General features: G+C 47.3%; 1 protein-coding gene across 1 annotated transcript in view; it reads left to right on the top strand.

Annotated features, from left to right (window-relative positions):
• ADARB1 (adenosine deaminase RNA specific B1) overlaps positions 1-8818 on the top strand; it is an 80049-nt gene extending 71231 nt beyond the window's left edge. The window contains exons 10-11 of the mRNA XM_062002349.1: positions 5161-5339; positions 5847-8818. Coding sequence (XP_061858333.1) covers positions 5161-5339; positions 5847-6023 — 356 coding nt within the window. The 3' untranslated portion in view covers positions 6024-8818. The remainder of the gene's footprint in view (positions 1-5160; positions 5340-5846) is intronic.
• Positions 8819-13001: the final 4183 nt, after the last annotated feature.

Raw genomic sequence — 13001 nt, forward strand, 5'->3', positions numbered from 1 at the left:
CAAGAAGGATTCAGCCACCACACACAGCAAGAGCGGTTATTATAAACACTGGTGCCTCAGCATTCCTCTGATTGTTGTATACATTTGCATTTTTATTTCTTTTTTTAACAAAAATAAATCCTTCAGCAGAACCTTTGGTGCTTTTTGGGCTGTTTCCTTGGTACCTTATCCTCCCATTCACATTGGTGTTTTTCAGCTATCTTCTTTTTAACAGAGTTTTTTTGAGCTCTGTCCTCAAAGAGCTGTCAAGCTTTATTATTTATATAAGCACTGGCACAAGGAGCTGTGACCTTTGCTGTTGCTTATTATACCCCATTATAATGTTATTCAACAATAAGTTCTGAGTGATATTCTCTAAATAGCTTAGTTATGTCAGTTTTCAAAGGAGAAGAAAATGGTTTACTTTCTACTCTAGCTTTCCCATTGCTAGTTTCAGCTTATTGTGTTATGTTCATGCAGGTTTGCATTATCAAAGGTGTTGCTTTTCTGATGACCTTTGTTCCCTGTCCGTGCTACCCATCATCTACCTCCAGGGACATCTTTGCCATCTCTCCAGGGCTTGTGCAGATAATTAAGCAGCTGAACAGACTGTTGTTATTTAATTCTATTTGAAATTCTAAGTCTGGATTTTTTTGTGTATTTAATTTGTCAAAATAACCCGAGGAATGGAACTGTATCATTGCCATGGACGTGTAGTGCATACTGGATGTTCCAATCTGTATTTGGTTTGCTCATGTGGGTGCTTGTGTGGTCCTTGGTGGCTGAGGAGCTGATGGGACTGGAGCAGGCCCTTGGCTTGTGCAGGTACTTGTGGTCTCACAGGCCTTGGAGCAGCCCATGGGGCAGGAGTAAATGGTGTTCTGCAGGACTTGATGAGCTACATTTGATCTCTGTAGTGCATGGAAAGAAAGCAAAGGCAATAGTATTGATGCCATTAAATTAAAGAAGAAATACAGCTGACTTGGTCATGTGGTGGCAAGTTCTTAGCCCTCTTGCCTCAGTAGTTTTGGTAAAACCAGATTTTGATTAAGAGGTTTGTCAGCATGGGCCTGTTTCACATAAGCTTCTCAAGAGCAGCCTGGGTGTACGTGCTTTAGGAGACTCTGAGTTGAGATTTGTCTTGTGTGCACCCACAATTTATTATCTGTTTAGGTACAAGCCTTTTATTACGTGCCTCACAGAGCATCCTTGTTAGCACTTCAGTGGCAGAATTGTGTTGTGTTGAGCAGCAGCTCTGGTTTTCAGGAGGCATGATGCACATAGAATCACAGACTGGTTTGGGTTGGAAGAGACCTTCAAGATCATCTTATTCTAACCCCTCTACCTTGGATAGAGACACCTTCCACCAGACTAGGTTGCTCCAAGCCCTGTCCACCCTACCCCTGAACACTTGCGGGGATGAGGCAGATGTAACCTCCCTGGGCAACCTGTGGCCAGGGCCTCACCACCCTCACAGGGAAGCACTTCTTAAGATCTCATCTAAATCTCCCCTCTTTCAGTCCGGAGCCGTCACTCCTTATCCTGTCACTCCAGGCCCCTGTAAAAAGTCTGTCTCCAGCTTTCTTCTTGACCCCTTTTAGGTATTGGAGGGTGCTCTGAGGTTTGCCCAGAGCCTTCCCTTCTCCAGGCTGAACAACCCCAACTCCTCCACCCTGTCCTCACAGGAGAGGTGCTTCAGCCCTTGGATCATCCTCATAGCCTCCTCTGGACTCGCCCCAACAGCTCCATGTCCTTCTGCTAGGGGCTCCAGAGTTGGAGACAGCACTGCAGTGAGTGACTCAGAATGACCACAGAAATTGTGATGAGGGCTTTTAGATTCTTACCATGTCATAAAGCCTTGTTCTTACTGTTTCTTCCTCAAGTGTTGCTTGCGTATTCCTGATGGCACCTGCTTTGCAGGGACTGCTGTTGGTCCTCCCGGGTCGATGTGAGTGTGTGGGTCCCACATCCCTTCTCACCGATGTACAGATGAGTGGGTGTGGATCTGTGGCATCCTGCTGTATTTCAGCTCTGGATGCAGCATCTCTCCTAAAAGAAGTCAGAAAAGAGCTCTTCAGGAAACCTCTGTTCAGATTCACTTGCTCAGCATATCTTTTAGACAACAGGGAGTGGTAGGGCTACTTTTTATTGTTTACTTACTTATTACTGGTTATCAGTTATCAGCCAGGCTGGCATTAGCCAAGTGTAAAAATGCAACAGCTTCAGGCAGTTCAATGTGATTGATACTTCAAAAAGTTTGTTCATTTATTCTATGAGGAATTGATTATAGGAGCTCCACTGCATTTGGCTGTGTTGTTCAGAGCTTGTGGATCTCATATGCTCTCAGTGCTGGGCCCAGAGGTGCTGTGGGGCCCAGGCCAAGTGGATCAGGCCTTCTACTGAGGTTGCCTTGGCTTTGTTAGAGAAGAAAATTGACTTATTGCTTAGTTTTCTCTTGGTGAAACAAGTGAGGCAGCTGAAAGGCAGTTTTGCCACCCCTCTGATATCTGCAGGATCGCAACCCGTGTGCTCCTCAGCTTTTCCATAGCTCACCCAACCCAAGCTCGTGGCCACAGCTGCAGCTCTTAGTGCCAGGTGCCATCCTGCTGCGTGGGGATGGCAGCAGCTGCCCTGATCTTCAGACATGGTACTGCAGTACAGCCATGGTACTGCAGTCACCAACCCAACCCTGTTTTGGTGAGGGAAAGGGATAAAGCACATTGTGGGCAGGACCTCTCTGAATAGGAGCGCAGTCCAAAGTTGTCAGCTGACCTATAACTATCTGTTAAAACATGGTGGGTTTATGGTTTCACATATGAAATGAGATAAGCAAAATACATCTAAATTTGTACACCAGCAGAGTGACAGAGGACTGATTGGAGAGTTACAACTGTCAAAAGCTCACAGTGTCTGCTCTTTCCTATACTTGGCTTATCCTGATCCTGAGAGGGCTCTGAGAGCAGTGATTCCTTAGGCATGAGCAGAACAGCTCTTTTTCTGCTTCGTCATTATTTGCTGGTTAATAATCATTGCTTTGTCCTGCAAGCAAGACCAGATCCTGCTGAGCCGGTTATGGCAGGGTGTTGGTGTTGCTGTCCTCACAGACCTCTGCCACAGACGTCTTGGCAATCCCCTCTACTGAGGAGGCTGGCTGCTCATGGCAATGCCCTGCTAGGAATCACAGAATCTCAAGGTTTGGAAGGGACCTCGAAAGATCATCTCGTCCAACCCCTTTGCCAGAGCAGGACCACCTAGAGTAGGTCACATAGGACCTCATCCAGGTGGGTTTTGAATGTCTCCAGAGAAGGAGACTCAACAACCCATCTGGGCAGCCTGTTCCAGTGCTCCATCACCCTCAGAGTGAAGAAATTCTTCCTTGTATTTCTTTGGAACCTCTTGTGTTCCAGCTTGTACCTGTTACCCTTTGTCCTATCATTGGATGTCACTGAGAAGAGCCTGACTCCATTCCCCTGACATCCACCCTTTACATATTTGTAAACATTAATGAGGTCACTCCTCAGTGTCCTCTTGTCCAAACTCTCCTCCAAAGAGCCCCAGCTTCCTCAGCCTTTCATCAGGAGGGAGGTGCTCCACTCCCTTCGTCATCTTGGTGGCTCTGCACTGAGCTCTCTCCAGCAGCTCCCTGTCCTCCTTGAACTGAGGGGCCCAGAACTGGACACAATATTCCAGATGCATTCTCACGAGGGCAGAGTAGAGAGGGAGGAGAGCTTCTCTTGACCTACTGCCCACAGCCCTTCTAATACAGCCCAGGATGCCATTGGCCTTTGTGGCCACGAGGGCACATTGCTGGCTCATGGGCTGTCCATTAGGAACCCCGGGTCCCTTTCCCCTACACTACTCTCTCAGAGTTCATTCCCCAACCTGTACTGGTACCTGTGGTTATTCTTTCCCAGATGCAAGACTCTGCACTTGCCCTTGTTAGATTTCAATAGATTTCTCCCTGCCCAACTCTCCAGCCTGTCCAGGTCTCACTGAATGGCAGCACAGCCTTCTGGTGTGCCAACCACTCCCATCATTTTAGTTCCATCAGCAAACTTGCTGACAGTGCCCTCTGTTCCCTCATCAAGGTCATTAATGAACATGTTGAACAGTACCAGTCCCAGCACCAACCTCTGAGGGACTCCACTAGACACAGGCCTTCAACTAGACCCTGCCCCATCGATTACAACTCTCAGCCTTCAACCAGTTAACAATCTACCTCACTACCTGATCCTCCAGCCCACGCCTTCTCAGTTTTGCTGTAAGGATGCTGTGGGAGATAGTGCCAAATGCTTTACTGAAATCAAGATAAGCCACATCTACTGCACTATCACCATCTAACCACCTGGTAACATCTTCATAAAAGGCTGTCAGGTTGGTCAAACATGACTTCCCTTTGGGAAAACCGTGTTGACTGGTCTTGATGACCCTCTTGTCCTTTAAATGCCTGGAGACAGTTCCCAGGAAGGACAGAAGGAGAGAGCCCTTTAGCCAGGATGAGGATGAGATGTATATGGCAACGAAAAACCTGTAGGTTTTCTGGAGTACTGTGTCCAATTCTGGGCTCCTCAGCTCAAGAGGGACAGAGAACTTCTGGAGAGAGTCCAGCACGGCACTGGAACATCTTATATGGAAAGGCTGTGGGAACTGGGGCTGTTCAGTCTAGAAAAGAGAAGACTGAGGGGAGATCTTATTAACATTTACAAATATCTAAATGGTGGGTGTCTGGAGGTTGGGGCATCCCTTTTTTCTATAGTAGCTAGCAACAGGACAAGGGGTAATGGGATGAAGCTGGAACACAAAAAGTTCCACTTAAATATAAGAAAAAACTATTTCACTGTTCAGGTGAGGGAGCCCTGGCACAGGCTGCCCAGAGGGGTTGTGGAGTCTCCTTCCTTGGAGGTCTTTGAGACTTGCCTGGACATGTTCCTCTGTGACCTAATCTAGGTGACCCTGCTTCTGCGGGGAGATTGGACTAGATGATCTCTAAAGGTCCCTTCCAACCCCTACCATTCTGTGAAAAACCCATAGGAGAATGTCCTTGGAATAAGAGGTCTACTTGTTAAGAGAGCACTTGGCAATGTGATTTCAGTAGCTCCCGCTGTAACACCTACTCCTCAGTACAAACAAAACACGAGAGTTGGTACGTACTGCTGTCATTAAAAACAGCTTTTCTTTCAGGTATTAGCAACGCAGAAGCCCGTCAGCCAGGGAAAGCACCGAACTTCAGCGTGAACTGGACAGTAGGCGACACTGGTCTTGAAGTTATTAATGCCACAACGGGCAAAGATGAAATGGGCCGTGCGTCTCGCCTCTGTAAGCACGCTTTCTACAGCCGCTGGATGCGCGTCCATGCAAAGGTACGGCCTCCACGGGGCTGGGGCTTCCACCTCTGCTGCACTTCTTCATTCTTAGTCAAGTAGCTGTGCATGCTGCTTACTGCATTCGAAAGCCACTTCCTGAGCCTATTTTAAGCCAACCCTGCCATTAGCTACTGCTCCATGGAGTAATGGAAAAGGACAATACGTTTCTTCAGCTTATTCTTGAATGTTATGGTCCAAAATATGTGCAAGGATTTAATAATCCTTGGTTTATGGCTCAGGAAACAAAGGGTGCTATCCCCTTTGAGCTTGCCTTCTCAATTTTAATGTATTTGAAAGGCGAATCTGTTTCACTGCAGTCAGACCTGCAGAGATTTAGCTCTGTTCTCTCAGAAGTAAAAGCTACAAGAAGGTATCCATCAGTGGCTTTTCAGCATCTAGATTTCTAATACCTTGTTTTAATAATAGCTGATTTTAATAACTCAGTCACTCTCAAACTGGCTTGATATTTTATCTCTCTCCTTTTCTCATCTTTAATCCATGCAGCTTTCCTCTAGCTTGCGCTCCAAGATCCTCAAGCCTCACCTGTACCACGAAACCAAGCAAGGAGCCACTGAGTATCAAGCTGCCAAAGAGTGTTTGTTTAAAGCGTTCTTGAAGGCAGGACTTGGGGCCTGGGTGGAGAAGCCCATAGAACAGGATCAGTTTTCCCTCACGGTGTAATTCACAGACTGCCCATCACACGGGAGAGGGGGTTGCTCTGGAAATTCCTGGTGTCCAGCATTGCTTTCTGGCATCTCCACCGCCGTCAAAACATCTTTTTACTGTTTGGAGTTGAGTTGGGTTTTTTTTTCCTTTCCTTTTTTGAAACTTCATCGTTAACTGTTTCTGTTTCACCTGAGTATTGAAAATCGGTGACCATCCTACACGGAATTGTATATTTTGTAATGGGAAAGTAATTTCTGGTGTATTTCTAGAAATGCTTTTACTGTAGAAGACCTGCAGTAAGGCTGTCCTTACAGTATCCAATGACTCATTTTTTCTGGGTTAAGATATTTTCTTTTTTTAATTCAATGTCATCAAGTGCATGAGGAAATGAAAATTTCTCCAGGTTTTACACCACACTTTCAGGAAGTAGCTTAATTTTTTAAAACAAAAGCAGGTGGTGAAGCTGATTCTACACCTCTGTTAACTTGGTTTTGAACTGCAGGTATTTATAGTGTGTAGAGCACAGAGCCAGAATGGAGTCTGGACAGCTAGTTTTTCCCCCACTTCCTTGCTCTTTAAAACCAGCTGCTGAAAATTTCATGTCTTTGATGTATGTATTTATTAGTCTGTGGCCCAGTTTTTAACATGCAGCTTTTTATTCTGTTTTTAAAAATACATTTACCTCCCATTTACACACATTGTGAAGTCTTCATTTTTTTTAACCATTGTAAACTGGAAACAGCAAAAATAGTTATTTGTAAGTTAAGCAGTTTAGTCTATAACGTGCAGAAACCTGTTTAGAAGTAGATAATTTGTATATCCCAAGAACTCATCAGAATACATAGAACTGTAGCTGTAACAGTGACACAACAACTCCAGAAAAACTGCATTCCTCATTTTGAGGGCACTTAGCCTGAATTGCCAAAATCAGACACTTGCTTGGGTATTAATTGCTCTCCTCTTGGAAATGGAAGGCTCTCGTAGGAACAAAAAGATGTTAAAACTGCTTTCTGTGACTTCCATCTGCTTTCACCCAGGCTTTTGTCTCTGAGATTTCGTTGCCTTTCAGCTTTACATGTGCGATGCTCTTCGTGAAGCTGAGTGGGTAAGTTGCTCTCAAACGTGCTTTCATTTCCTTTGACGATTGCTTAGAAAGGAGTTTCTCCTAAAGGTGTAGACACTTCTGCTTTATGTAAAAATGTACTATAGAAGGGAAATATTGTGAGATCAGTTTGATTAACTGGTGTATAGGAGACAATTTTAAAAACACTTTTTAGTACATGACATTTAGGAGCGGGTATGGACAATGTCCAGTATTGCCCCTCTGCTCATGCGGCGTTTGCCCAAACACCCCCCTTGGCATGTGCCCGTCCAGCTCTCACCTGTGCTTTCTGAAGAGCACCTCAGACATCCCTCCATGTGCCCTTTGCAAACGATGAAGGTGGCGCTTGTGACATGGAAGTTTGTCTGACAAAACCATACAGGTGCATCCCTGCTCTGGCTGTTGGCTCCCATCTCTCCGCTCTGCTTGCTTGTACCATGTGGGACGTCAGGTCAGCAGGCTGGTCTGTACTTTGAAGCCATGTCAGGGGTTACTTTTAGACCCACATTGGGTCAGAGATGCAGTCTAGAGTTGTGCGGGTGTATCTGCACGGGTAGCGGAGTGGAGCGTGGTTCCCCTCGGGAGCTGGACTTACCGTAGTTCAGCCCCAGCATTGCCAGGTGGTTAGCCAGCACTTGGTGTGTTGGAGACTTTGATGGAAAGCCACTTCTGGCCAAGCATAGATGCCAAGGAGATGTCCTGCTCTTTGTTGCTGAAGTAAGAACTCATTTCCAAGTTCAAAAAAAAAAATCAAGCCTGAAAATCACTTGTGTGTTAGCTGAAGCCTCTGGGTTAGTGTCCTGGAAGCCATGCGTTGAGGTGCCAGCAACACCTTTTGGCTGGCATTGTGGATAATAGCAGGTGCTGCTCTGGGAAAGTGAGCAAGTCCAGTGATGCCCTCAGAACAGGCTGATGCTTCCAGAGATTGCTGACCATTCATATGCCATGGGCTGTGTTAGAAGGGCTGTGCTGACTCAGCTTTGCTGGCTACATAAACCATCCTGTCTGCTTCTCAGACAAACCCCAGGTGCTGGCACGGCCTCTGCAAGCACAACATGGCTTTTGCGGTCAGTCTGACTGAGGCTTCAGCTGGGACCTCTTCTAAAACCAGGCAGAGCTTAATGGCACACGGTCAGATTTTGCAAGCACCCAGGCATCTGCCTTTGAGATCAACCTTGTCTCCATCTCGTTGCAGACGTTGTGTCTGTGCCTCGTTGCAGACCTCCTGTCTGTGGCTGTAGCTGGATATGTGCATACGTTTCTGCAGGATTGAGGGGAGGCTGGTTTTCTTGAGATCGTGACTGCTGTTGGGTGAAATGCACGTGTTTAGTGACAAATGAAGTCTGTTGATAATTTCCAGCAAGTTATTTTCACCCATCTTTCTGAAATGCTCATTCAAAAGTTGGTGTCTCTTCAGGTTTTTTTGACGACTAGGAAAGTATTAGCTCAAGCTATTTTTTTTACAAAGTCATAAATATGAGCAATATATTTAAGTAGTATTATAGACATAGTTTTTTAAACTGTTTGAATGAATGATTAAACTGTAAAGGAAATATGTTCCATGCCAAACCTTTTGACGAAGGAACAGCGTCAGGTTATTTATGAGGAACGAGTTCTCTTGTTTATCATTCCGGGATTTTAAAAAGTTTTCCAGGTTGTATGCAATCCATATCTGTCTTCTGGGAGTCAATAAAATGTTCCTTCCCTTGCTTGTTCCTGTTGGTGCATTTAATACGTGGAAAGCAGTGGGCTGGGGAATGGGAGCTGGCCTGCGCAGGGACTTGCAGTGCTGCTCTGTGAGCTGCTGCGGTTCTTTTAACGATTTTAATGTCTCAGGATCTTCAAAGGACTTGAAGAGTAACAACTTTAATGTCGATGAATACTTGAAGTCTGATTTAAGGTATTTTTCTCTAGATGACTGTGTGGCTGTGTTACAGTTTGTAGGCTAGTAAAATAGATAATTCAAGATATAGGTGTTTGAAATATTTACGTTTTGCAGGACCAATTAAGAAAATTGGGGCCTATAGGTTAACACTTGAACTGTCGGTTACAGCTGTACTCAGGACCTGGTAATAACTATAGATTGTTTTCTACCACTGGTGTATGAAGTGTATTGTGTGACAGAGCTTGTCGACAGCTCCTCTTCCCCAATGGCACAGATGTCCACACTGCTCTCACAGCCCTGCTCACCCTCCGGTAGCCAGTGGTGGTAGTCATAGCTCTGCCTGCTGAGGGATGTACAGCAGCGGGGTTTTTGTGCAGCTGTCCGTTCTCCTGTGCTTAGAGAAACCTTTTCACATCTGGTTGTTGCATGGGAAACTCGGGAGTAGAAGATTTTTCTGGGCTATTGCTCTCTGCATCCTCTAAATCAGAAATAACTTGCATCTGAGAGTCTAAGGATCATGGTGCTGGTGTTGTGTTTCGTCAGCCCAGTTCTCTGATGTCTTAAGAGTGGAAAAAAGCAAACTTCACCCTGCTGGTTCAGTGAAAATGTGCCTGAGAGAAAGCTGCAGCTCCGAGTGCTTGGTGGCACAAAGCAGAGCGTGCATCTTGTGGAAGAGCAGTAGTGCTGCTGCCTTTCGAAACAAAGCTGTCTTAAAAAAGGACTTCCCCCAGGAGTTGCAAATCTGAGGGTTGCTTGGTCACTTCTTAGTTTTTTAGAGATACCCATGGTTTTCTCAATAGCACAGGTGCTGGTTGCCATTCCTTGAGTTAGACTTTGGTGCTTGGGAGGCTCACCTTTGTGGAGAAGCTGCTCTTTGAATCCTTTGCGTTTGCATCGTCATAAACTGACCACTGTGAAAATTACCCCTGAGTTTACTGAGAAGGAAGAGGAGCTGCGATTCAGGTATACAGTCAGAGCAAAAATGTCTAATGTTATTTAAAACCTAAAAATCCACAGAAATAAAATGTATAAAATATCATTATCCTGTCTCAGATTCACCGTGTATTTGGGTTTTGGTTTGTTTTTTGCCTAAAACCAAGTGATTTCAGTTGAGTTTGAGAGATCCATCTTCGCTTAGTGTGCTCCTGTTTAGGGAAGAGTCGAGGTTTTCCCCAGAGTGGCCTAGAGCCAAGAGGCAAAGGTTTTGAGAGGGACAAGAAGTGGATTTTGGAAGGGACACCGGCCTGTGTGCCATGGGGCTGGGAGGGCGCCAGTGCAAGGCAGGTCCCTGCTGCACCCTGTGCAGTGGCCTGGGCCAGATGGCTCGCTGGAGCCCGCTGGGGGCTCAGTCTACAGCACCGTGGCTGTTGCTGAGTCGGCAGTGGGGATGAAGCAGGAGGAGGGAGGAGAGAGAAATAGAAACTGCTGCCTTCTCTAGTTCCTAAAGCGGAAACGATGGGATGGGATGGGATGAGGTTTCTGCTCCTTCCTGCTCTGCTGTGCTGGAGAGGCCTTTGAGCAGGAGATGAGGAGAGGGGCCCAAACCAACGGTCGGCTCAGCCACTCACCCTTCCCAGCACTGCCTTTCCTGGGGCTGTCCCAGCAGGGGTGGGCCCAGCAAGGTGTACATCTGGGTGCCTTCCAGGCTGCACTGGGCCAGCTGCCCATCCCTAATGGAAACCAGCCTGTCTGGAGTACTTGCAACAGCGCTGGGTTGAGCCTCCAAGGATGAAGGTTGCAGGGTGGCTGGGGCAGGCAGGCTGGGTGTCACCGCCACAGGACGTGATGCTTCCATGCCGGGTGGGTGCTGGTCCCTAAAGCATGCCCAGGGGATCAACCCAAGCGCCCTCGCTGCCTCCACGGGCACCACGTGCCCAGTTACGGTGTGCCTGATAAAACACTGCCCCTCATTTCTGCTGAGCTGCTTCTGGCAGGAACAATGCAAACCAAGAGGGGCTGTAGAAAACAAGCTGAAGTCCTGCAATCTTGAACCAGCGAGGGATGGTGGACAGCAGGTGGGACCTGAGTTGCTCCCTGAATTGCACCAACAGATGGTGTTTTTAGCCAAAGGTCTATCCCGTTGCCCCGTAATAAACAGGCAGTTAATTGTGCCTGGTCATGTGCAGGAGTTTTACGGGTAGCCAGGTTTTGTTTCCCTCCTCATTCTGGGACAGAGGAGCTGAATGCCGTGTCTGCTGTCAGTACTGACAGCAGCCGCCTTGGTGGGGGTAGCGATGTGAGGAGCTGCTAATCTCTGGAGGGAGAGATCCCCAGTCAAAGTCACTGCAGTGGGTTTTGAGTATCTTCGTCTTTGTCGTACCAGTGTCATTTTTGTTGTGGTTTGCCTGACTCATACAAATTTAAGATCAAATTATATGTGTGAATATATGTTTATATATATATATAGCTGTATATTATTTGCATTGAGCAGTTATTCTTGCTCAATCTTTGTGTGATGGTGCCAACCCATTAGCTTTACCTACCTGGTATCAGGGTATTAAAGAACACTCTCAGGTCCTGTCCTCAGCAGTTACTTTGTTCATCATCCCACTTTGAAGGCAAGACCTCATTTTACTTCTAGTTTGTCACTTCCCTTCCAGCACACTTGTTCCTGTACTGGTATCACTGCCGAAGCACAATCCATCAGCCAGTTAGTCTAAGCAATGTTTTGCATACTATCTTGCTTTGTTTAATTAATGTTTGTACAGAGATTTGAAAATATAAAGAGCTATATCACTGCTGAGTTTCATTGTTGCTTTTGTGTCTTGGTGTCACCGGTGGCAGCAAAACGGTCAGTGCAACATCACAAAATGCTGTGCGTGTCCTGCGGGTGGTGGGTTGGTTACCCCCCGAGGAGCTGGCGAGGAAATAGGCTGTGGGTGTGCTTCTGAAGCTGCCAGCTTATCTCTGAAATCACAGCTTTTGCAGCGAGGGAGGGAGGGATTGCAGGCCTGGGAAGGCAAAGCAGAGGCTGGCAGAGGATGTGGAGAGCCTGGGGTGTGCATTGCCTGTGGCTGGCAAGGGGAAGCTCTGGGAGCTTGTCCACCCGGCCATCGGACACCAGCCCGCTGTCTGGGTGCTGTGTGGAGCTGCTGGCCAGAGTGTGGGAGAGGAGAGGGCAAGGAAATACTTTGAGGGGCCTGCAGCTCCTGTGAAGACGTGTGTCCTGTGGCTGTGTGCAGGGAGGCCTGTGTGACTGCGGCTGCCCCTGGAAAACGGTGCTTTGCAGCTGTGTACTCACATCCCAAGTGCATGCGTCCCTCACTTCCAGGGGCTTGTAGGTGGTCGCTGGGGCTTTCCACTGACTATGTGTCCTCTGCAGGGACAAGCCGAGCCTGGTTTAGACAGCAGCAGAGCAGTTGCTTTGCTGCCTCATGACCCCCAGTGCAAGAGCCAAGAGGCCCCATGGCCTGCAGTCACCCATTTGGTGCATGTGGGACCTCTCAGTGAAGGAAGCCTGGAGTGTTAACACGTGAGGCACTCAGATGCAGCAGCCAAGAGGGACGTCTGCCCTGGGAGCAAGGAAGCTGTCTCAGCCCTGAGACCTGAGAGGCCACCAGGTCAAAGTGCTGTGACATCAGGGACAGAGGATGACGGAGCAGCGCAGACAGCACATGGTGCACCCGCTTTGGAAGGGCAGCGAGACTGAGATGGGTGCCAGGAGCCAGCCAGGGAGGTGATGGGGGCAAGAGGTGCAACATTCTGGATTCGGTTTTAGAGTAGAGAGAAAGCAAATGCACAGGCCCTTCCTTCTAATCACAGCTAAAAAGAAACACCAGGGCTCACAAGACCCCACAGCAGACCCACGGACACGCCTGGTAGCCATTAATCTTTACTTGTTTCCTTTCCCAATTGTTCACTCAAAAAGGGGGAAAAAAATCATCCCTGCCTCACTGCCTAGCTCTCCCAGTAACCATCCACTAGTGGTTACAGTAATCCACATGCATTCTCAGCATTTACAGGCAACCACAGTTGCTGAAGGGTTTTACACATACCCCAGGCTCTG

The sequence above is a fragment of the Colius striatus genome, chromosome 9, assembly GCF_028858725.1.
Source record: "Colius striatus isolate bColStr4 chromosome 9, bColStr4.1.hap1, whole genome shotgun sequence".
Lineage (NCBI taxonomy): Eukaryota > Metazoa > Chordata > Aves > Coliiformes > Coliidae > Colius > Colius striatus.